Genomic DNA, 24786 nt, shown 5'->3' on the forward strand with positions numbered 1-24786 from the left:
TGGATCCATGATTTCTGTGGTGCAAAATCTGTCCATGGACATGATATGTGATTGGCTGGTGATCTTGGGGTGGCCCAAAGCAAAAATCATGAGGATCCATGGTTTGGAAACATGTTTTTTTTCAGTGCTGTGGCAGCACAAATTCGTGGAGGCATGATTTTTCTGGTGCTGCCTATAGTCGAAGAGAGAATCTACAACGTGATGGTGGTTTGATTTCATTTCACCATAAAAATCATATGATTTCATGAGGATCTGTGCTTTGGAACCCTGTTTTTGCACTGCTGAGGCACCATGAATTCGTGGAGGCATGATTTTTGTAGTCCTGCCTATAGTCTAAGACAGGATCTACAGAATAATACTGGTTTGATTTCATTTCAATGTAAAAATCATATGAATTCATGAAGATCCGTGTAGATCCGACTTTTACCCAGACAAAAGGCAAGAGTAACATTGCTTGTTATGCAGAGGCTCTCCTGGGTGCAACTGGCTGCCCCCTTCCCCTTGCCTCCTCCCTGCCATTGCCTTGCTACAGTGTGTGTGTGTGTGTGTGTGTGTGTGTGTGTGTGTGTCTATTTTGTTGTTGTTGGGCTCCTTAGAATGGGGGGGGGGGGGAAGGGGTGGTGGCTCAGTTAAAAGAGTCTCTGCTTGACATTCAGAGAGTCCCAAGTTCTATCTCTGCCACCTCCAGCTGAAAGAACCAGAACAGCATACTCAAGCTTGCCATAGCACATTGCCTCCAGAGAGTGATGCAATAATTCAGAGCAAAAGGTGTCAGTTATCAAAAACTGTTAAATAAACAAAATATTGCAAGAGTGTTAATGTTTTAAGCATGTTTGTATTTGAAGTAAAAAAAAATATCTTTAATTGGTTTGTCTGTGTCCTTTATAAAGTTTACATTTCCACTACTTGGCATTACATCTTATGACGCACGTGGCCCGGCTTGATAAAATCCCATTTATGTCAGATCCTGCCCTCATAACAAATGAGTTCCACACCCCTGCCCTATTTACTTCAACTACAAATACATTTTCTCGCCTTTGCTGATGAGGTCCCCCTGATTGAGGAGCCCCAGCTCTCCATGCCATAAGTTTGAGTCGCTTCAGGTCATGGTGCAGTATGCAACCAATGCTGATTAAGTTCCTGTACATGGGCAAGGAGATGTGAGAAAGTTCCAGCAGACTCTAGAACCATATCTGCCTGGGCCAAAATGGGGGCAATCAAAATCATATCCATAACCTCCCGCCTGGCCTTTGCAAGGCCCCTGATTAATAAACTGAGAAGAGCATAGAACAGGTCCCCTGTCCAGTCTAGTTGGAAGGCATTGTCCTGAGGCCCATGCCTGCATAGGAGCAGAACCTTCCTGCTTTGGTATTATCTCAGGTTGCTACGTCTATGGCCTGGACATCCCACTGAGACAACATTGGCTCGTGATAAGTCAGGTTCAGTGACCATTCGTGTGACAGATTCTCTGCCCAGCTCAGCTTGTCTGCTTCCACATTCAGCTTCCCTGGGTTAGGGATAGCCTGGATGGATGCACTGTCTGTCATACTAGGCCACTTCTCAACAGAGGTCTTTGGCCCATGTTCTGCTCGTGTATGTAAAACATAGTAACAGAGTTGTTTGTTTGGAGCAGGATAGAATGGTTCCAGAGCATGTCTGCAAAACTGCTAAGAGAATTAAGCTCTGCCCTAAGTTCCAGCAAATTAATGTGACATTTTCTCACCTTTGCTGACGAGGTCCCCCTGATTGAGGAGCCTTTGTAATGAGCCCCCCAGCCCAGATGCAAGGCATCAGTGGTAAGTATAGTGTCATGCCATGGTGATCCAGAGGGTCGCTCTGGGTTAAATTTGGGGGAGATGCCCACCTGATTAGGTGAATCACCTGCCTGGGACTGAAAACCTACATGGGGGGAGGAGTATGGTAGGGCAGTAGATCCTTAAGAATCAATTCCCCATAACCTAGCAATACCACAGTAATTGAAGTTATGCAGTGTAGAAGCCAAAGAATGTTCTGGACTAACTGGAAGCTGTTTGCCTCAATACTAATAGTTATTTATAGTTGTTATTTATTAAATTTAATTAATCACCCGAACCCAGCTCACATCAAGCTCTGGTCAATGTACAATGAAGACCGTCCTATTACAAAAATAATATATGATTAAAACAGCACACAATTTAGTCAAAAGCTATAAAACTCAGATGTCACCCTGTAGGTTTTTGTTTCATCTCAGACTGCCAGGATATCTTGCTGGGGGTGGGGAGGAAGACTTACAAGGCATCTTGGGGGGGGGGGGTGGAAAAGGGAAGGTGTCAGCCAGAAAAGAAACCATTGCTGCCTTAGCCAAAAGCCTGGTGGAAAACCTCTGCCTTACAGGCACTGTGGAATTGCATAAGATACCACAGGGCCCTCGTACACCAAATGGTGCACTTAGGAAAAGATGGCTTGCACCCTTTCAGTAGGTAAAAAGCCCCTACCCCTAACACACTGCAGGGGTGTCAAACTTATTTGTTATGAGAGACGAATTAGACATAAATGAGACCTTATCAGGCCGGGCCATGTTGGACTGGGCCATGTGTGTACCTATTTAAGATTAGGTAGCAGAGATACAACCTTTTTAAAGGACACAAACACAATTAAAGATTTTTTTAAAAAACTTAAAACATTAGCACTTGTTGGTCCTAAAGGTGCTTTCTCTATGTTTCTCCCATGGGGTCTAGGGAACTGGGCAAATGAAGCACTGGCTCTTTTCTTCCTTCCCCAGGGGACCAAGATGGGGAGGAACCTTGGCCAATAGAAGGGAGGGAGGCTTGGCTCAGTAGCTCTGCTGTGTGATTGAGAGAGCCTGGCAAAGCAAGCTCTCCCTCCTCCCCAAGGGAGGAGCCTCAGTCAGTGGAGAAAATAGAGGTCTTGCTCTGTAGCTCCTATGTGATTGAGTAAGCTTTGCAAAGCAAGCTATTATGCAGAAGGAAGCAAGAGAGAGGGAGAAGGGAACAGCCAACAGTCGGTTGCTCGGGGGCCTGATAGGAGCCCTCCAGGGTCTTGATTTGGCCCCCGGGTTTGACCCCCCTGCCTAACAGAGTTCAGTATGATACCTATGAACTGGACTCTCTGGGAAGGGATTAACCTGGGTTTCTCCAAATTAAAAAACAGACCCAGCTTCAGGCATAGATTCAAGATCAAGGAACAGTGTTTTCTCAGCTCTTCACTGGAGTCTACCACCACTAACCAGTCATCCACTAAGGACAGATATTACATCCCAAAAGGTGGAGGTGGGTTACAACTGGAGCAATGCACTTAGAAAAAATCCTTGGGGTGGTAGCTAAACCAAAGGGAAGGACTGTATACTGAAACACAGAGTGTCCACACATAAAACAAAAGAACTTGCAGGGCTCCTCATGCACAGAAATGTGAAAATAAGTGTCCTTTAGGTCAATGGCAATGAACCAAGAATCAAGCTATAATAAATGCAAAACTGAAGCAATGGACACCATACAAAATTCTGAAACTTGTAAGAACATATTGAAACTTCTGATATCTAGGATGGGTCTGACCCCCATCCTTTTTCTGCACCAGAATCATTCCAGATTAAAAACTTTCTGAGAGAGGGGGTGAAGCTGCCTCCTGGATGGCCCCCTTCTCCAGGACCACACCCAGGGTGTGCCTCATGTCTATAGAGTCCTGATTTATAATCCTAGACCAGGACGGGGGTGGAGGAGTGCACTTTAACCAATATCCTGGAGCACTAATGGCCAGAACCCATGTGTCATCAGCAGGGGTCATTTTGTCGAAAAATAGGTGGTGGAGCTCATCTAGGGATTGTTATGCAGCTGCACCTACTATTCAATGGACAAGGTGGAAAGGAGGAGGTGGAACTCTCAGAAAGGTTCAGGAGCTGTGCTCCTGTGAGCTTCCGCTGAATCCAAAGCCTGGTCATCAGTAATGGCTTTCCAGGCCTCAAAACTGGGAAAGTCTTTCCCTAAAGCTAACTGTCCCTAGTCAGAAGGACTTTAGGGGATGAGGCAGATCCCTAGAAGGAGCTGACTTGTTTGAGGACCAGGCCCTGCTGGATCTGTTACGCCTCTGGTAGCCCTGCTGGGAAACATAAAGTTTGAACAGACGATACTGTGCTCTAGACTCACTGGGGTATCTGTACTCTCTCTGGTATGGTTCCAGGGCTGACAGAAATAAGGTTTCTACTTATACTGAGAGATGCTCCCTTGGGGGCCACCCAAGGACCTAGCGATTTGCTTATCCCTCTTTATTAACATGAATGTTTTGTCAGTCTTTGAAGAGAACAGGGTTGTCCCTTCAAATGGCAAGTCCTCCACCTTTGTTTGGTGTCATTGGGAAATATGGTGGACCTCAACCAGGCATGTCTCCTCAAAGTGATGATGGTAGCTGTTGCTCCAGCCACTACATTGGCAGAATGTCTGTCCATGTCGGTCTTTTACTTGGGCAAATCCAAAGCTTTCATTTACAAAACTTTGGCCAGTGATCTTTTGTCCTCTGGAACTCCAGGAAGAATTCATTCCCATAGAAATAGCTGATGCCCAGCAGTAATCACCTTGTAGTTCGTGATCTTGAACTGCAGTGAGGCAGAGGCTTCCTGCCTACAACATTTAGCTTGAGTCCTTCCCTTTCTGTTGGTGCTGCATGATAGGTTTGCCAGTCCTTGAGCTGCATTTCTTTGGTCATCAGGGATGATGGAGGAGGATGAGTAGAGAAATAATTGAATGGGTCTTTTTTGACCTGGTAGAGGTGTTCACCCTCCTAGATTTCAGGAGCAGATAAAAAGACTTTTGCAAAAAAACAACATCCTGGATGATGTCCTCAAGTTCTGCAAGGATCAGAAAGGCAACCATGCCAGGGTCTTGTCCCTGGTCTTATATTCGGATATGGTAATCTCAGTTTCAAGCAATTGGGTCATGCATGTCATCTGCATGTCATTTTAAGATCTTCCAACAGGGACTTTGAAGGGTGCTTTCCCACTAGTTCATCAGGACTCAGTTCTGATACAGAGCCCTCAGATTCAGTAGCAATTTCCTGCCTGCCTGACTCAGGGGAAGGTGGCCTGTATGGGCCCTATGTTGAGGATGGGAATGGGTAAGACTGGTGCAGATAAAAATAAGTTCCTGGCTCCATGGAGAGATGAGCCAACTCATCCCACTTGACTCTGTATCTCAGAGATGTCCCATAGGGGTGTGCAGACTATCATATCAGTTGGTAGTGGTGGGACCATGAAGCCATCTGCTTGCATTCAGCCTCAGATGGTGCCTGGCTGGCTGGGAGCTTGGGTTTGATCTTGCCTTTGGAAATGGATGTAGGCATGGCACCTGAGTTTAGTGAAACAGGCAGGCTACCTTGAAAAATCAGCAATGGTTCAGGGATGTGTGAGCCAGAGACCATGGAAGTGGGGTGGACATGTGCTTGTCTTTCCCCTTGGACTTGGCTTTTTTTGCAGATGGTTCAGAAGCTTAGCTGGTAGAAGCAAGGCCAGCTGGATCTGCAGAGAGTTGGAACCGAGGACTGGCACCAACCAAGTCAAACCCAATGAGATGGTCATAGCCAGCTTAGCAGTAGCCACAGAAAATGTAGGTTCTGAAGCCTTAAGCACTTTTTCCCAAAGAGACGCTTTGAGCTTAGAGGCTCTGTCACCACAAGCCTTGGTGGTAAACTTTTGGCACACTTTTCAAAAAGTCACATTGTGCCCCTCCCCCAAACAAAAAGGTAATAGATCTCTGTCATTTTTTGCTCAACAATGAGCACTTCTTAAACAAGTCCTTCTGAGCCATCTTCAACAGCAGAGTGAAGTCCCAATCAGACTTTCTCACCAAGATGCAGGAGACTCTGCAACCTCAGCCTACTCCTAAAGCAGTGAAAGAGGAATTGAGGGGAGGGGCACGTGCATGTGGTCCTGCTGGGAGGGACAAATCTGTTTCTGGTATGTAGTACATCTTGGAGGCTTTTAGTTGCAATTACCACTGAAGGCAGGCCTGCTCATGCACAGTCCCCTGTGGGACTTCACAGAAGATCAATGATGAAGCCTAATCTGAAGAGGACTTTCCCTATCACAATGTCCAGTTTGTCCAACATCATGTGTATGAGAGTATGAGGGCATTGTCCCTCCAGGAGAGATACGCAGAGAGATGTGTCTCTATGGAAGGCTTTGTAGAGAAAGTGAAAGGACAATGGGAAAGAGAGAGGAGAGGTCAAAGGGCAGCTCCTAAGTTAAGACAAAGAGAAGCATCCTATTCAAGGAGTTAGAATGATACAGTGCCCCCCCCCCAAGTTGCTCACTCCAGCACGCCATCTCAACACTTTATGCCATCAAGGTTCACAGTGTTCAGGTTGTCCCATGGCTTTGGTATTTGTCTCTTGGTTGTGGATCAGTAAATATGTCCACTATCGTTTTCTCAGTGGGACAGTAGTGTCGCTTGACAATCCTTGTCCCTGCAAGACTTTTACATACTAGTTCCCAATTCCAGTGTGCTTTGTATGTGCACTCTTCCTTTCTGAAAGAGAGAGGGCTATACAACTCTACAGTTGTAAAGCAGTTGTACTGACAAAGCGGATACAAATTCTGCTTCAGTAGATGAGTGGGCACAATTTCTTGTTTACAACTTGTCCAACTTATAGCACCACCCTCACAGAAAGTTACATAACCACTAGTGGATCTTAAGTCTGATCTTTCTCCAGTCCAGTCTGTATCAGCATATCCCAACAGTGTGGGATTATTAGTTGCTTGCAGTCTCAGTTTAAAGTGTGCAGTACCATTAAGTTCCTCATCACCCTTTTAACTGCAGTCCAATCCTCTGCGAAGGGTGTGCTAAGCCTTCTCAATAATATACTTACAGCTGTTGCAATGTCAGGTCTTGTTCTCATCAATAAGAACAGAAGCTTGCCTGTGGCAGCTCTCTACTTATTGCTGTCTGGCAGTGGTTCATCTGGCACCTTTTATTTGTAGAAGCCTGGTTACACTGGTGTGGGCATCGGATGAATACCTTCCAGGCTTTGGCTTTGCATTAGTTCCAGTTTCTTCTGCTCTTGACTAAGAAGATAATTTCCATCTGGTTCCCATTCAATCAGAATTCCCAAATAAAAGTTAGCATTGCCTAAGTATTTCATGTCTACTTTCTTCTTTAGTTGGGATATAATCTCAGCACAGTGCTTTTTATTTTCATGGCAAATAATCAGATCATCAGCTTGGGTCAGAATAAATGTCCATCTTCCATCTCTGTGTCTGCTATAAACATAGGATCAGTTTTGCCTTTTCTGAAGCCCAGTGAGTAGCATCTTGGTCAGCTTATCCAATCATGCTTTTGCAGCTTGTTTAAGCCCATAAAGCCCCTTTTGAAGTTTACATAGATGTTTATTCTTTTCATCTGTAAACCCTGATGACTGTCTCATGTATAATTCTTCCTTTTCATGTATAATTATTCCTTCCAGGTTAAAAAGGCAGTCTTAATGTCTAAGTGTTCTGTTTGCATGTTTCTGGAAGCTGCAATGCTAAGGAGCATCCTAATTGTGCAATATTTTACAACTGGTGCAAAACTTTGGTCACGAATGCAGCAGCCTGGGGCTAGCCAATGGGAACACATATTGCTAATTTTGAAACAGCTACAGTGACTGCCAGTCTGTTTCTGAGTTTAATTCAAGTTACTGGTAATGAAGCCCTTCACAATCTGGGACCTATATGTTTGAAGGACTGTCTCCTTCCATATGTCCTTGTGGACTATAGTAGTCAGGCAGACATCTATTGGCTATCCTAACACTTAGGGCGACTTGTTTAGCATACACTAGAGCCTGGGCCTTTTCCATTACGGTTCCAGTTCTGTGAAATGGATCGCCTGAAAAGGTGAGAGGGGCCTCCTCCTTGGAGATCTTCAGGAGGCTTTTGAGGGGGTTTGAATGTCAGGCATCTTTTAACAGGGGAAGGGGAAAGAGATTTGGGGGTTTCCTGTGTATTTTTTTTTTGTTTGTTTTCTAATGAAACATTTTAACTGTTATTGTAAGCCACCTGGAACCAGAGGGGAAAGCAGGATATAAATGCTTACAAATAATAAATAAATAAATAATATATTTGCCCCTTCCCCAAAATAGTTTTGGATAGGACAGCTTGTGTAAAGATATAAATTAGAATGTTTTTGATTTAGTAACACTTAAGTCAACTTCAATAAAATCCGAAGCAGTTCTAATAACATGAACTGAAAATACTTACCAAGTGGTAATCCTGGACTGACTTGTCCAATGTAGAAATACAGAATAGTTGCTAGCCCCAAATTGACAAGGGTGTAGATCCACTGAATGACAAACATAATGGCAAGGGATCCTACTGCCTATTCAAAAAGATTAATATAGTCAGGATTATTCTGTGACAGTTTAACTGTTTCTACTCTTAAGTAATATATTAGATCAAAACTATTCTTGGCAGAATGTTTCCCTGAATGTTTCTTGAGAGATGCCAAGTATTATTGGGCTTCCACAAGGGGAGAGAATTCCTTATATTGTCAGACTGCTTTTGGCAACTTTTCAGAATCTAAATCAAATAAGCTTCCTTAATGCATGATGGTTGTAGAATAAAGCTCTGCTATCACTGAAGTGGACCACAAAAAGCATGGTATGACAACAATTTCCTGACTAAAGACTTGGTCAGTCTTTGTCTGATTTCCTGACTGGCTACCTTTTTACAGTGACATCCACATTCTCCCCCCTCTTTCCCTCAGCTGTATTGCTGCTGTAATAAACAAAACTGAATATCTTTGTGGTACGTCACTGCCAAAATAAAAACAAAACTTTATTTTAAAATGTACACTCCTTCAGGCCTATACCCCTTTTGAGCTGACACTGTTTCAGGGGGCTTGATGTCTTTAGTTCAGAAATTCTCCTCAGAAATTCAGGCACACAGCTTTTGTACAGCAAACAGAATAGATTTATTCACACAAACACGGGTTGGGATATTTGTTTTAGTTCAAGATACTTCACTTTAATTTACTCTAGGCGGATGTTATATTGGTATAGCTTATGCAGTGACTTTGTTGTTGGCTCTGAGAGCACACAAAGTTATTCAGCTTCTCCCGCTAATATCTCCTGTTGTTCCTAAGACTCTCTTAGTCTGGACTTCCAGGTAATCATCTCAGTTTTCCCTGACTTATGAGACTGTCCTTGTCTCTATCCAGGCCCTTTGGCAAGCCTCTTCAGACACCTAGTCTTTTCTCAACTGTGCACAAGCGTTCTCTGAGAAGTATGTGTGACTCTTTTAAAGCCAAGGAGCTTTCCAGTTTGAGGCTCCTTTTATTTAACTGCCCTCTCTCTCAAGGGGTCATTAGCAGAATTTGATCTCGAGCAACAGTTTCTCTTCAAACTGGCTGATTCTTCAGAGATCCGCTCTCCAGGTCTGAACACTCGGACCGACTCTCTGAACTCACCGTGTCACTGCTTCTTCCTCAGAATTCTAAGCAGTTTGATGTCACAGCTCTTAGTCACGTGACCTAGCAGCTAAACCTTTGCAAAAGCCTTGCCGTTCATCACATGTCCCTCCCCTCTGGACAATTGTGCAAGGGGAAAGGTTTCAGCCTTTTACTGAGCAATGGGTACATGTGAGGTGTCATCTTATACTATACTAGGAATAAGGCCCATTGTGGAAAAAAAATACAATGGGCTCTAGAAAGAGTCTCTGGGTGAGTGCCCCTCACCCTTGCTGTCTTCCCACCCATTCACTCCCTCCCCACCTCAAGGGCAGCTGATCTCTGCCATCTGGAGAACAGTTGTAATACTGAGTGATCTCCAGCTCTCACCTGGAGATTGGCAACTGTAGTTCTCCAGGAGATGACATTGTACTTGTCTGAGGTCCCACCCCCCTCAAACCCCACCCTCTCCAGGCCCCAACCCTTAAATCTCCAGGAATTTTCTAGCCTGGAGTTGGCAGCCCTATCTCCTTCCCTTTATCTGCCTCTCCGACTTCAGGTTTCCATCACCTTCCTCCTCCTTTCAGCCTCTATATAGGAAAATGAGTCTTTTCACATGGGGGGGGGGGACCAAAGCAGTTTACATCATTCTCCTTTCCCTCCATGTGATCTGAACAACAACCTTGTGAGGCAGGTTAGGCTGGGAGTCCAAAATCACCCAGTCAGCTTCCATAGCAAGAAGCTGGGTCTGGCAGATCCCACTCTGAAGCTTTAACTCCCATGCCACAATGGCTGTCATAGGACCACTGCTGCTGAACAGTAGCAAGCAGCCAACCCCAGGTGGAGCCATCTCTTTACCTGCCCCTCTGACTTCAGGTTTCCATTGTCCTCCACCTCCCTGTGGCCTCTACATTGGAAAAGAACAGTCTTTCTTCACAGTGTGTGTGTGTAAGGTCAAAGTAGCTTACATCATTGTCCTCTCCCCCTTTGATCTGAACAACAACCCCATGAGGCAAGCTACGTTGGAAGCCCGTGACTGGTCCAAAGTCACCCAGTCAGCTTCCACAGCAAGAACCTGTATCTGGCAGACTCCACTCTGAAGCCCTAAATTGTATGCCTTCCTCAGACTCCACCACAGAATCTCCAGGAATTTCCCACCAACCTGGAAAGGTATCACTAAAGGCCTCTGGGTTGGTGCCTCCCCACCCTTGCTGTCTTCCCACCCACCCAAGTGATCAAGGGGAGCTAATCTCTTCCATCTGGATAACAGTTGTAATTCTGAGTGATCTTCAGTTGTTCCCCAGGCTTCTCCCTCAGAGGCCTGTAGCAACACCTTAGAAATTCCCCAACAACTACTAAAGGCCTCTGGGTTAATGCCCCCCAGCCTTGCTGTCTTCCCACTCACCCAAGTGAAGGGATTCACTCTGTTACCCACCTCCAGGGGAGCTGATGGTCTGTCATCTGGAGAGTAGTTCTGAGTGATCTCCAGCCCTCACTTGGAGATTGTGTAAACCAAATGGGAAGAACACAGTATGGTTGAAAATCTGGAGATACCCATGTTCCAAAATTAATCTCTCAAAAAATTCTTTTAGGTCTACAGAAAATTGCACAAGCTTAATGCAAGAATTAGATTTACTTCAGGACTAATTCAAAAGCTATGAAGTACACTTAAAGAACTAAGCCAATAACAAAGGCTCATACCACTTACAGAAATACAACACAACAATTTTAAACAATGCAGAAAACGTAAGTCACTTAGAGAGTCCGCCAAGATGAACTGATTCAGTGTAATAATGTTGACATGCAGACCTCTCTGTAGAGAAACAAAGTTATTATGCAAGGAACTCTCAAAACAGCAATGTTGCAGCGTAGTGAAGACTCGATAATGGAGTGAAGCATGATTGACAACACGTTTCCTAGGTAAAATCACATGTTTCAATGCCGACTTCCTCTGATCAATTTTTCATTATGGCATTGGAGAACCGCTAATACCTTAATGAGAAATTGACTAACTGCGTGCATAGTGTTTTTGGCATTGGTTCCAGATTTTTGAAATTGGCACCGAAACACATCAGAAGAAGTTGGCATCGAAACACGTGATTTTACCTAGGAAATGTGTTATCAATCATACTGCACTCCATTACTGAGTCTTCACTACGCTGCAACATTGCTGTTTTGAGAGTTCCTTGCATAATAACTTTGTTTCTCTACAGAGAGGTCTGCGTGTCAACATTGTTACTTTGAAGCAGTTCATCTTGGTAGACTCTCTAAGGGCGTTTTCGCACTGACCTTCAAGTGGTGCGACCACCCTCCTCACGCCGGCGGATCTGCAGGGATTTCGCACCAGGAGCGCCGGTGCACCCAAAAGAGCCGGCGACTTCCGTTGCGAAACCAGCTCAAACGGAAACCGCCAAGAAGCAGGAAAACGTTTGAGCTGGTTTCGTGACGGAAGTCGCCGGCTCTTTTGGGTGCGCCGGCGCTTCTGGTGCGAAATCCCTGCAGATCCGCCGGCGTGAGGAGGGTGGTCGCACCACTTGAAGGTGAGTGCGAAAACGCCCAATGTGACTTATATATTCTGCATTGTTTAAAATTGTTGTACTGTATTTCTGTAAGCGGTATGAGGCTTTGTTATTGGCTTAGTGCTTTAAGTGTACTTCATAGTTTTTGAATTAGTCCTGAAGTAAATCCAATTCTTGCATTAAGCTTGTGCAATTTTCTGTAGTCCTAAAATAATTGGACACTTTGACAGTGAGATCACTGTCTTTTATTCTTTGGAACACAATTGCAAGGTGCTGCAAATGTTCCTTCCAGGTCTGGCTGAAAATTGCAGTATTATCAATGTAAGCGAGAGCAAACTCTAATAATTCTGCCAACATTTTGGAACATTGCTGGAGCATTCCTCAAACCAAAAGCTAGGACAGTGAACTCAAAGAGTTCCTCTCTAGTAACAAAAGCGGTTTGGGTTGGTCTTTGGCATCCATGGCAACTTGCCAATAACCTTTTGTCAAATCTAATGCTGAAATAAAGTTAGCAGCCCCAATTGCTTCAACCAGTTTTTCTACCCTAGGCATTGGGTAGACATCAGGTGTGGTCACTTTATTTAAATGCCTGTAATCTACACAAAACCTCATGGTCTTATCTGGTTTTGGTACCAGAATCACAGGTAAGCCCCAAGGACTTTCAGATGGTGCAGTCAATCCAAGGTTCAACATTTCCTCCATGTCCTCCTTCATATATGTGGCATTTGGGCCAGTCACTCTGTATAGTGGAAGTGCTACAGGCCTCGAATCCACGTATCAATCTTGTGGTGGGCTAAATTTATTTTCCCTGCCAAGTTGGAGAAAATACATTGAAACTTAGCTAGAATGGTTTGTATTTGCCCTTGTTGGTCTTTAGAAATGGAAGAGGCTAACTTAACTTCATCAATAGTTTGCTTTGTGATTCTCCCCCAACCAGACAACTCAATTCCATTACTCTCCCCATCTTTCATCATAAGTACCAGATTATTACGGTCATAATATGGTCTAAGCATATTTATATGATATAACTTACATTGGTCCCCATCATCACTTATTGTTACCAAATAGTTTACATTGGAGACCTTATGGGCTATTGTATAAGGCTGTTCCCAGGCTACTTCTAATTTGTTCTTCTTCCTGGGCTTTTTCAAGCATGTTATTTCTGATTTCCCATATTCACCCTTCCCCCCTCTTTTCCCTGTTTTCTTTCCTCTGAACATAGAGGCTCTTCTTCACCCCCCCCCTTTTTCCTACTTAGTAATTCTCAAGGATTTAGGATATGCAAGTAACCTTGTCATTGTAAAACAAATGCCTCTCCCCCGAGTTTCCATCCACATGCCTTATCAACAAGCCAAGAATGTGTGGGAACTAGGAGATGTAGTGACCAAATGGATAGTTGATAGCACCCTTTGAACCCTATATGCAATTCACATCTGTATGTTATGCTTTTGAAGTTATCTACAATTTTGTCTTTGAAGTAACCTTTAAGATTCTATGCTGTGTGAAACTCTGTATCACTTCCAAGGTATCCTTCCTTGGAGCAAGTATTGGATTATCAATAAAGCGAGTCTTTGATTTAAACAAAAGCTTGGTAATTTAAAATATTGATGCTTGACAGGCTTAAGTACTAAAACTTGATCTCCAGGCTTGAATTCTCTATCCCTGGCCTTGGAGTCATACTATGTCTTTTGTCGTTGCTGCACTTTTCTCATGTCTGCTGCTGCTGCTGCTTTCAGCTCCTATACTAAACTCTTGAAACTATTGCAAGTAGGTGGTGACAATGTTTTGGATGATCGCTCATTCCAACCATGCCTCTTTCAAGATTTCTAGCAGACCTCTTGCTTGTTTCCTGTAGAGGAGCTCCAAGGAACTGAACCCTGAGTTTTCTTGGGGTACCTTCCTGTACCCGCTCATTCCAACCATGCCTCTTTCAAGATTTCTAGCAAACCTCTTGCCTATTTCCTGTAGAGGAGCTCCAAGGAACTGACCCCTGAGCTTTCTTGGGGTACCTCCCTGTACCTGAAGAGCAGGTGTTGTAATCGTTGATCACAATCGTTGGGATGCTTGTAGGCATATGTTTTCAGCATTATGATTCATTGAATCTTTCATTCAAACTGTTGTCTTGTGGATGGTATGCAGTTGTTGTCACATGTCAGATGCCACAAGCTTTCAGTAGTTCTTGCATGACCTGAGACATAAAGGTTGTGCCTAAATCTATTACCATCTCTTTGGGAAATCCAAGTCTTGAAAATTTAGTAATGCTTCTGCCACTGTTTTGGCTTCAATGTCTTTTAGAGGGACAGCTTCTGGGAACTTGGTTGTGTAGTTGACTATGGCAAGAATGTACTTGTTTCCTCTCCTGGTGACTTGAGAGATGGGACCAACAATGTCTACTCCTATTTTCCCAAATGCTTCTGAGACCACAGGGATTGGCTGTAACTGTCCCTTGGTCCTATCTAACGCTTTTCCTACCATTTGGCAGGCCTGGCAGGACTTGCAGACAGCCCTTATGTCTTCTCCCAAAAGAACCTTTCCTGCACCTTATTTCTTGTTTGGTGATGCCCAGGTGAGAGGCCATTGGTGTTTCATGGGCTAACTGAAGCATTTGAATTTTGTATTTCCTGGGAGTGACTAATTCTTTCTTCTTCTTCCAGACTACATTATGTTTTCTTTTCAAGGTCACTCGATATAGTCTTTGGTCATAGATTTTGAATTGATAAGGGTTTTCCACAGTAACCTCTTGTTCATTTGCTTCAGCTTTCTGCCACAGTTTCTGTAAGCTGGGACCTTGTTGTTGAGCAGTCAGGAACTCTGCTGCATGCAGGCTCTGTAACCATGTCTCCTCTTCTGTGTTGCCAAAAGCTTCTGGCTCTGGTTGCTGTTCAGTTTGTGCTAGTTGTTGAGCTATCCGATTTTTAATGACAATGTTAATTAAGACTTCCTCCTGGCTTTTTATTTGGGAAGCCAGATTATTCCCCAATAAAACTGGTATATCAATATCCTTCAGAACTCCCAGTAGCAATTTCCCTTGGAAGTTCTTGTACTTTATAGGGACCTCAGCTAGAGCTGCTTCAAGTGCAGGTTCACAAATGTTTTCCCAGGCAAGTACTGGTGTTCCAGTACTAATTTTGGTTGGATCAAGGAAACCTGTGACCAGTATCTTGATAAGCCTCTACTTCTTCATCATTTACTGTCACAGTCTCTATATGTTCTCTATTCAAACCCTCTTGCACCCTCCATATTTGTAAAATGTTAGCTGGCTTTTCTTGTTGTGAGCTTATTGTGGGTGTAGCGATTTCTGCTTTCTCTGTGTCTGGGTTCAGACACTTCACTACTTCAACAGTTTTGGTTGCTGGTGTTGTTTTCCCTTTCTCTGGCTTTGGACAGAATTTTCTAACATGCCCTTCTTCCTGACAGTGGAAGCAGGTAGCTGTCCCTTTTCTAGTTTGAGGAGGATTGGCTTGCCTTGCAGGATTGTTACTAGCAGGCACAAACTTTTCTAAAGGAATCCACATTTTGGGTTTCTTAAGCGCCATCCACATAGATCTTCCTAAATCTCCCTCTATCTCATCAAGTATTGTGGCTGCCTCTTCCACAGTTTTTAATTTTTTGTTCCTCAAAACCCATCTAAACTGGGAGGGAACTTGGCTGTAAAATTGTTCCAGCCTGATTAGGCTTTTCATATCTTCAAAAGTGGTGATTTTACTCCCTTCAATCCACCTGTTTAGGGCTCTGTCTAGGTGACACCCTAATTGTGAATAAGTCTCCCCTGGCTTTCTCTTAATTTCTCTGAATGTTTTCCTGCTTGTCTCAGCCATGAACCCATAGCGAATTCGAACTGTTTTTTTTAATAGTTCATAGATGTCTCTTCATCACTCAAGCCTCCACAAATTTGTGGTCTTATGAAAGTCCTGTCTTCATTAGCTATATGTAAATCATGACAGATTCTTTCCAAACTAAACAGAAAAGCTTCAACATAATCCCCTTTCTGGTATCTAGGGAATTTTTCCTGTTCTTCATTTTTAGGGTTAAGGTGAAGGTCTGCCCTTAGCTGTATTTCCCATAATTTGAGGTTAAACATTTCTTTCTCATGTTCAGCCTTTTCTCTTGCCCTCTCTGCTTCCCTTTTTCTTTCTCTCTCTCTCTCCTGCAGTTTAGCCATTTATATTTCCTTATCAGCTTCGATCCTGGCTAACTCCTTTTATTTAACTACCCTCTCTCTCAAGAGGTAATCAGCAGAATTTGGTCTCTAGTGACAGTTTCCCCTCAAACTGGCTGCTGCTTCACAGATCTACTCTCTAGGTCTGAACACTCTGACTGACCCTCTCAACTCACAATCTCACTACTTCTACTTTTTTAAATTCCTCAGAATTCTACACAGTCTGACATCACAGCTCTTAGTCATGTGGCCTAGCAGCTCTCTTGATTACTTGCTGCTTAGCTAAAAGCCTTGCAGTCCATCACACATGGTTAATATGACATGAAGATGTGATCTGAGCATGTATTATGAAGAAAACCATATAACCCATAAGAGTCTGGTCATGTGAATAATCCAAATTTTAATTCTTTACGTAAATATACCACAGGTTTGGTTCACACTGACTGCAAAGTATAATTGGTGTTACCTTAGACATGTGCGGTCTCAGGTTCACACACTCCTCTGCTCACTCCATCATAAGACTATTAGCTACTATTAATTGTTGTTTTTTTCTGAATCATAGTTTGATACAATATCAAATTTGGTAAGTCTTGGTTTGTGCTTGCCGTGTGAAAACAGCACTGCAAGCCAGTTGCTCTTAGTCTGAAATCCTCATTTGTATGCTCAGCACAAATGATAGTTGTTGGTCCCATTATAATGGCACTGTAAGTTAGAAACCAGGGAATTTTTTTGCATATTTGTGTGTGAGTGTGTGTGTACACCTGGAAGTCATGGTGACCTCTCATGGCTGATGTCTACTGGAGTCATGGATGATATTCAGCGAGGTGGCTGAATAAAGCCTGTCCTCCCCCCTCCAAACTGCTGGTATTCCAAGGAGGTCTCCCATCCATGTACTTGTCAACATCGACCCTTCTTAGCTTCCAAGATCTGACGAGACTGGATTTGCCTGGCCTATCCAGATCAGGGCATTGAAACCAGAAAAATATTAATTAGGCTGGTGGTATATGGAGAGAGAAGAGAACAAAGGTATATGTGAACCTGAGATTTCCTCCTGCCTGTTCAAGTTGTGGCAGATCATGCTTAGGCTTCTTCTCTGAACCAACCCAGTGTTCTGATACAAATGGGAAAGCAGACCTATTTCCCTTAAACAGACTAATCAGAAAACAAGAAGACCCCTGCCAGATGAGACCGTGGCAGAGGTGGCCATTCAGATGCCTCTGAAACAATTACGACATAAAGGTAGCAGTCCTCCTTTGCAATTTGTTCATCTGATACAGTAAAGCAGATGGCCAGGGAGGTTTCAGTTAGCATTCATACTAATATCTGTCTATTCTTCATGGATTTGTCTAATCCACTTTTGAAGCACTCTCAGCAACCAGCCCATTACCTCTGCCAAACCCTCCCCCCCCCCTCATTATTGGTTTTTACATCTGTTAGTTACACATTGACCATACAAAAACCTCGAAATCTTAACTCCAACAGAGCCAGTTTGGTATAGTGGTTAAGCGCGTTTGATTCCCCACTCATCTACATGCACCTACTGAGTGACCTTGGGTCAGTCACAGTTCTTGAAAGAGCTCTCTCACCTCACCTACCTCACAGGGTGTCTGTTGTGGGGAGAGAAAGGGAAAGGAGATTGTAAACTGCTCCGAGACTCCAAGTGAAGGGCAAGGTGTAAATCCAATCTCCTCCCCCTTCCTCCATTGGGTAGACCTTTAGAAAGAAGAAGTGGAAACCCACAAGAACTTGCAGGGGGCATATAATTTCTCCCCCTCACACAGTTTCCTCTTCCCCTGCCAGGTAAGTATATACTATTTCCTCTTTCCCTTCCCTAGCAGCCCCCACAGTCTCTCCTCCTTTCCTGTTTCCTTCTCTCCTTCCCACCCAACAGCCAACCTACCTTTATCTGCCCCTCTGTCTTCAGCTCCCTGCCCAGCAGCCTCCACTAGGAAAACTGTGGCCCAGTTGCATAGTGCTAGCTGCTCAGACTAGCCCACTTGCATAGTAGGGAAACCTAAAGGACTTGTTGGAGGGGAGCACATCACTTTTCCTGTATCCCTCTCCCCATATCATTTCCCCTTTCCCAATCCTGGCAAACCTGATATCCTCTCCACTTTCCGTGTCTCATTCTTTCCTTCTCAGCTATTCACCAGCCTGCCTTTTATCTGCCTCCCATCTTCAGCTGGGCTGGGCAGGAATTCGCAGACGCAATCTGGGTTGCAAAGTAAGTCTTCTTTGCGGCCTTGGTTGCCATCTCGTAAGACTTCATAAACAGCCTATAAAATGTCACCTTGTCATGGGCACGCCACCATCACCTCTCTAGCAGTCTAAGCTGCTGGTTCATCAACTGCAATTCTGGGGTATACCACGGCGCAAGCTGTGAGCGGCAGCAAAGAGGGCGCTAGAGTGCAATCTTGTCAATGGCTGTGGGGAGTTGTTGATGCCACATCTTCGCTAGTTCATCCGAGTCGCCAGGGGGCCAAGGATCCCACAGAGCCATCTGAAGTCACATAGGGTCCACCTCACTCCACAGGTGAGCCAAAATACACTCGCCGCCTAAACAGGGTTGTGGTGGCACATCTCTATGGGCCTTCAGGGCATAGTGGTCCGACCATGGCACTGACTCTGCAGTAATCGTGTCCACCGTAACTCCTGCCGCAAAGATCAAATCCAGCATGAGCCCGGCCTGATGGGTGGTAGTTGTTACATGCTGGGAGAGTCCTAGTGTCGCCATGGATGACACCAGGTCCATCGCCCGTATGTAACAGGTCCATCGCCCGTCTGCGTCATCGACATGGATGTTGAAATCTCCCAGGACTAAAAGCCGTGGGTACTCCAGCACCCAGCCTGCTACAGCCTCCATCAGGGATGGTAAGGCACTGGCTGGTGCATTAGGCAGTCAGTACACCAGCCAGATTGCCAACCTCTCCCCCACATCCCATAACAGGCCAGTACACTCTATGCCGGTGATCGTTAAGGGCATAGAGTGATCGTTACACCCAGAAGGAGTAAGCCTCCCATATAAGTAGCGCCACCCCTCCCCCCGCCCACTAGTCCATGACTGGTGGAGGACCGAGTACCCAGGTGGAGCCATTTGAGAGAGAGCTACTGTCTCTCCCTCTCACACCCAGGTCTCGGTCACGCAAGCCAGGTCTATTGCCTGCTCATGCAGGAAGTCACATAGGACTGTGGTCTTATTATTAATGGACCTGGTATTACACAATACCAGGGACGGAGGTGAATAATCTCTCTTGGTCCCAGTACCTGACATGATCGGGATAGGACATCACTCATGGGTTAGGCTCCTCCTCCTCCTCCAAATGCAGGGTCGGTTTCTTTAATTGATCCAGCAGGGGAGTGGCCTATCCCCTGGATTCCTCTCCAGTTTTTTCAGCCCTGTGACCAGTGCAGAATGTGTTTCAGCGCTCAAGTAAGCACAGAAGATCTGGGAGACGCACAGAAGCGGCGGTTTGGTACTGCCCATGCCAGAAATCTTCTTGCTGCAAAAAGTGGCATGTAGCTGCTGCCGTTGGGGACATCCCCAACAATTGTAGCACAGTAGCTAACTCCACCTGGAGGATTATGCAGAGTGCCCCCCCCCCCATGTTATCACTCAATCGGAGGAAGGTGTGGAGTCAGCATAGCAGCCACCTACCCTGCTGAGAAGGTGTCGACAGCAGACCGTAGGAACCAGCAACAAAACGCCGGCAAGGCTCCAGATGCAGGAACATGGTAAGCTGCTGTTTTCAGCGGAATGTTTTTTTTTCTTTTCTCTTTGCCTGGCTCGGGAAGGGTGCTTTTGTGTGTCAAATGCCCCCCCCCCCTCTGGACCCTTGGGCAGCGCAGAGAGAGGGGAAGTTTGTAGGAGCAGCTATTGATTCGGCTAGAGTTAGGCAGCCATGCTCCTACAGGCAGCTCATTAGAGTTTCCCCTTCCACTTTCATTTCTGCAGCAATCTGGTGCAGAAAAAAAATGGCCAATGGAAGACCCAGGGATGCGACTAATGAGTGGGTCTCTCCTATTCCCTCTGGTTCAAGTGCTTCCGCCTTGGGGAATCAGGAGTCTGATTTATTGGGAGAAAATGCCAAGCACAATCTGCTGCAATGGCTAAAAACAGAACTTAGGAAGGCACTGGGGCAGGGAGCTCCCTCTACTGGGAAAACCTCTAGCGGACACGGAAGCAGGAGCAAACAGCCTAGGAAGAGAGAGAGAGAGAGAGGAGAGTCTCTCCTGTTCTCCACATAGGCTGCCTGAAAAACCCGATCTGGGGTGGGATTCCTCCTTAACCAGTTCCCACGAGGAGGACTTAGATCACTCTAATCCTTCTTCAGAAAAAGAGGAGGGAGAGTTATCAGAGGAGGAGGAAGTCATCCCAGTGGTGCAGACTAGACTCTTCCAACAGGAGCATTATGCCAAACTCTTACCCAAGGTACTTAGGAAGCTAGATTTCTCGGACTCTCCTAAAGAAAAGGAGGGTCTTGACCCTGAGCTGCCAACAGGCTTGGGCAAGATGATGTCAAAATTCGGAGTGCCCCAAGCTGGAGTAGCATTGCCTGCAGCATTCTTTTGCATAATTAAGGCAGAGTGGGAGCGCCAAGCTAAGCCAAAGGCAACACAAGAGCTGTTCTCCAGATTATATACTCTAATCCCAGAAGCCACTAAAAGGCTGAAGTTACCTGTAGTGGATGATCCAGTCATCAGTCTGATCTCTAATTCAGAGGTTCCGATGGATGCAGATGGTCTTCCCAAGGACCCATGTGACAGAAAAGTGGAACAGGCACACTAAGGAAAGACTTTGAGGCCTTTGCTTGGTCTATTAAAGCATCATCAGCTGCATCACTCTTTGTGAGAGCAGCGATCCTAATTGGCATCCGCTGACAGTAACGTACCTAAGGAATACAAAGATGAGCTTAAAAAGATCGCCTTAACTACGGCTTTCATTGCAGATGCATCTCTGGATGTGGTACAACAATCTGCTCGGGCTATGGCATCCAGCATAGCTGCTGGACATAACATCTGGCTACGTAAGTGGGACATGGATGCAGTGGAACGTGGATGCAGCTGCTCAATCTCGTGTGGCAGCAGTTCCAAAAAGTGCTGCTTTTTGGTGACAATCTTGATAGGTATCTGATTGAGGATAGAGAAGAAGAAGGTCCTTCCCTCTAAAAGGTGGGATCAAAATCCAAAGAAGACCTTCAACTCCTTTCGGGACTCCAAAAAGCCTTCCCGGTCTGGCTCCTTTCAGTCCTTCAAAGGCAAGTGGCAGCAGAAAAGCGCAGAATCTGAACCCCAGTATGGGAAGTCTGACCAGAGCTCCAAGTCTACTACCAAGAAAAGAGGGTCACAATGACTATGCCATCGACAAAACTCAAGGAGGCATCGGTGGACGTCTACAATGCTTTGCAACAATTTGGAAGGAGTCCGTGACCGACAAATGGGTAGTAGACACCATGACAAATGGATACACTTTCGAATTGGACTCTCATCCTCCTGAGAGGTACAGACATGTCCCCAGGAAAAGACAGAAAGAGGCTTATGCCTTGATACTGGGGGCTATTCAACATTTACTGGACATTGGGGCAGTAGAGCAGCTTCCAGTCTCCCAGAGGGGGCTGGGGGTCTACATACCGTTTATGGTCCCAAAAAAGAATGGGGACATCAGAGCCATCTTAGATCTAAAATGGTTCTATCAGTTTGTCAAAACAAAGAGATTCAGAATGGAGACCCTACATTCCATTCTTCTAGCCATTCAGAAAGAAGGAGTTCTTGACATCAATGGACTTATCAGAGGCATACTTACATATTCCCATTAGGGAATCACATCACAAGTTCCTATGCTTCACTTACGATGGGAGACAATTCAGACAGGTGCTCTGCCATTCAGACTGAAATCTTCTCCAAGAGTATTTACCAAGGCTCTAGTGGCCCTGGTGGCCAATCCGTGACTACAGGGAGTCTCGCTGTTTCCATAACTCGATGACATTCTAGTCAAAGCTTCATCTCTCCAGCTTTGCCTACAGGTTATGAGGTCCACAGTGACAACCTTGCAGAAACATGGATTTGTTTCTGAAAAGCACCCTGATCCCTGCACAGACTCTTGTACACCTGGGGGTTCAGAGTGATACTATGCAAGACAAAGTCTTTCTTACATCAGACTGTCAAACCAAGATTCAGTCATTGCTTACAGAAGTCCTGACAAGCAAAACAGTTTCAATGATGTTACTGGCGAACCTAGTGGAGATGCTGGTGTTGTGCCAGGGTGTACTGTCATGGTCTCATAGAATCATAGAGTTGGAAGGGACCTCCAGGGTCATCTAGTCCAACCTCCTGCACAATGCAGGAAACCCACAAATACCTACCCCAAATTCACAGGATCTTCACTGCTGTCAGATGGCCATCTAGCCTCTGTTTAAAAACCTCCAAGGAAGGAGAGCCCACCACCTCCCAAGGAGGAAGCCTGTTCCACTGAGGAATCACTCTAACGGTCAGGAAGTTCTTCCTAATGTTGAGCCAGAAACTCTTTTGATTTAATTTCAACCCGTCGGTTCTGGTCCTACCTTCTGGGGCCACAGAAAACAATTCCACGCCATCCTCTATATGACAGCCCTTCAAGTGCTTGAAGATGGTGATCATATCACCTCTCAGCCGCCTCCTCTCCAGGCTTCACACCCAGCCCTTTCAACGGTTTCTGCTGCAGTTCCAATCTTGCATCTCCCACCAACCGGATCAGTTGGTGAGACTACCAACACAACTTCTACCACAACTACAGTGGTGGCTGAGTCCCTCCCAATTCCTTCAAAGTCATCCCCTATAAGAACCCCAAAGGGTCACTATGACCACAGATGCTAGTCTGACGGGCTGGAGGGCAGATGGTCCCAATGTCAGATGGTCCAAGGCCACTGGTCGCCGGAGGAGGCTTGTTGCAGCATCAATCTGCTGGAGCTTCGAGCGATCCGGCTGGGGCTTCAGAATGGATGCTGAACAGAGAGGTTTTTCAACAGCCGTGCAACAGATTCAGGAAGATGACTCTGGACTTGTTCACCACAGTGGGCAACTGTCAAGTCCCAAGGTCCTTTGTGAAGTTTCGGGACAAGGCAGCAGAGGGTGCAGATGCTCTAAGTTGTGAACGACCAAAGGGTGTGTTGTATGCCTTCCCGCCAATACAACTTCTCCCAAGAGTTCTGCAGAGTTGTAGAGCAAAAAGTGGAGGTCATTCTGATTGCTCCCTTCTGGCCTTCGAGGGCCTGATTTCAGGATCTGAAGAGACTGTCGACGGGTCCTCCATGGAAACTACCAGTGACAGTGGACCTACTACAGCAAGGGACAATATTCCATCCACAACCAGGCCTGTTACAATTGACAGTCTGGACGTTGAGCGGACTCAGCAGGCCTGGGGTTTTCTTGAAAGGTGATTGACACCCTATTAGCTTCCCATAAAGGGTCGACTAATAGGATATACAATCATACCTGGAAAGTGTTCATTACATGGTGCCTGAAGAGGGGATGGGATCCTCTGAAGGTTTTGGTGAAACGTATTTTATGTTTTTTGCAGGATGGTCTTGACAAAGGTCTATCGACCAGTACATTAAAAAGGCAGGTGGCAGCCATTTCAGCAGCGCTGGGGGTGCAGAGAAGCAGGGCTCTGACTCTTCATCCCTATATTAAACATTTTCTTAGAGGTACTTCCTTACTGAATCCACCTCCAATTCATAGGTTTCCTACGTGGAAGTTGAATGTTGTGTTGAAAGCATTGTGCAAAGCTCCCTTTGAACCCATGGCTACTTGTAATATGCAGGAACTGACCTTGAAAATGCCTTTTCTGGTGGATATCACATTGGCCAGAAGGGTCTCAGAGCTGAGAGCGCTGTCAACAGATAAGGAGTTGTGCATCTTTCATAATGACAGGGTGTTATTGAGATCAGATCCTACATTCATACCAAAAGTCAATTCAGTTTTTCATAGGTCTCAGGAATTGGTCCTGCCTGACTTTTGCCCTAACCCCAAACATGTCAAGGAAAAAGAGTTGCACTGTTTAGATGCAAATCGGGCCCTTAGTTTCTACATAGAAAGGACTAGGGAGATGAGAAAAACAGATGCTCTTTTTGTGGTATTTGCTAAATCCTTGGTGGGAAGGCAAGGTGGCTGAGGGATTGTATAAAGATGGCATACAAATCCCAAGGTCTAGAACCACTGGGCGGGTGTGACGGCTCATTCACTGAGGGGGCTGCAACGTCCGCAGCCTATACAGCTTTTCCTTCCATAGAAAATATATGTAAGGCAGCTATCTGGCGGTCCGTACATATGTTCACTAGACACTATAAAGTAGACAAGTGGCCATCAGCAGATGCTGCTTTTGGCTGCCGGGTGCTTCAGCATTCTCTCTAGAAGGGAAACCATTCCCACCCTAGGGCATATTGCTTTGGTATGTCCCATGAGTGACGGATCGACCTACTCCCTTAGCCACTGGAGAATGGAAGACTGGTATTCACTTACCATGAAGCTTCCTTCTCGGTGACTTGGGAGTGGGTCGGTCTGGCCCGCCCAATTTGGTTGAGCAGTTTCCTGGGTTCTAGAGAGCATATCCTGAAACTGTCAGAGCTGAGAACTGTTTCGGGGTGAACTTATGGTTCTAAAGAAAGCAGCAAAGTTCCAGGGGTTGGACTGTTCAGGTTCTGTGTTTGTGTTGGTACCTTTGTTATGCATA

General features: G+C 45.3%; 1 protein-coding gene across 1 annotated transcript in view; it reads right to left on the reverse strand.

Moving 5' to 3' along the window:
- The window catches only part of SLC12A8 (solute carrier family 12 member 8), a 216331-nt gene that overhangs the window by 37464 nt on the left and 154081 nt on the right, over window positions 1–24786 (reverse strand). The window contains exon 13 of the mRNA XM_060262801.1: window positions 8219–8336. Within this exon, the coding sequence (XP_060118784.1) occupies window positions 8219–8336 (118 nt within the window). The remainder of the gene's footprint in view (window positions 1–8218; window positions 8337–24786) is intronic.

Source organism: Heteronotia binoei, chromosome 21 (genome assembly GCF_032191835.1).
Source record: "Heteronotia binoei isolate CCM8104 ecotype False Entrance Well chromosome 21, APGP_CSIRO_Hbin_v1, whole genome shotgun sequence".
Taxonomy (NCBI): domain Eukaryota; kingdom Metazoa; phylum Chordata; class Lepidosauria; order Squamata; family Gekkonidae; genus Heteronotia; species Heteronotia binoei.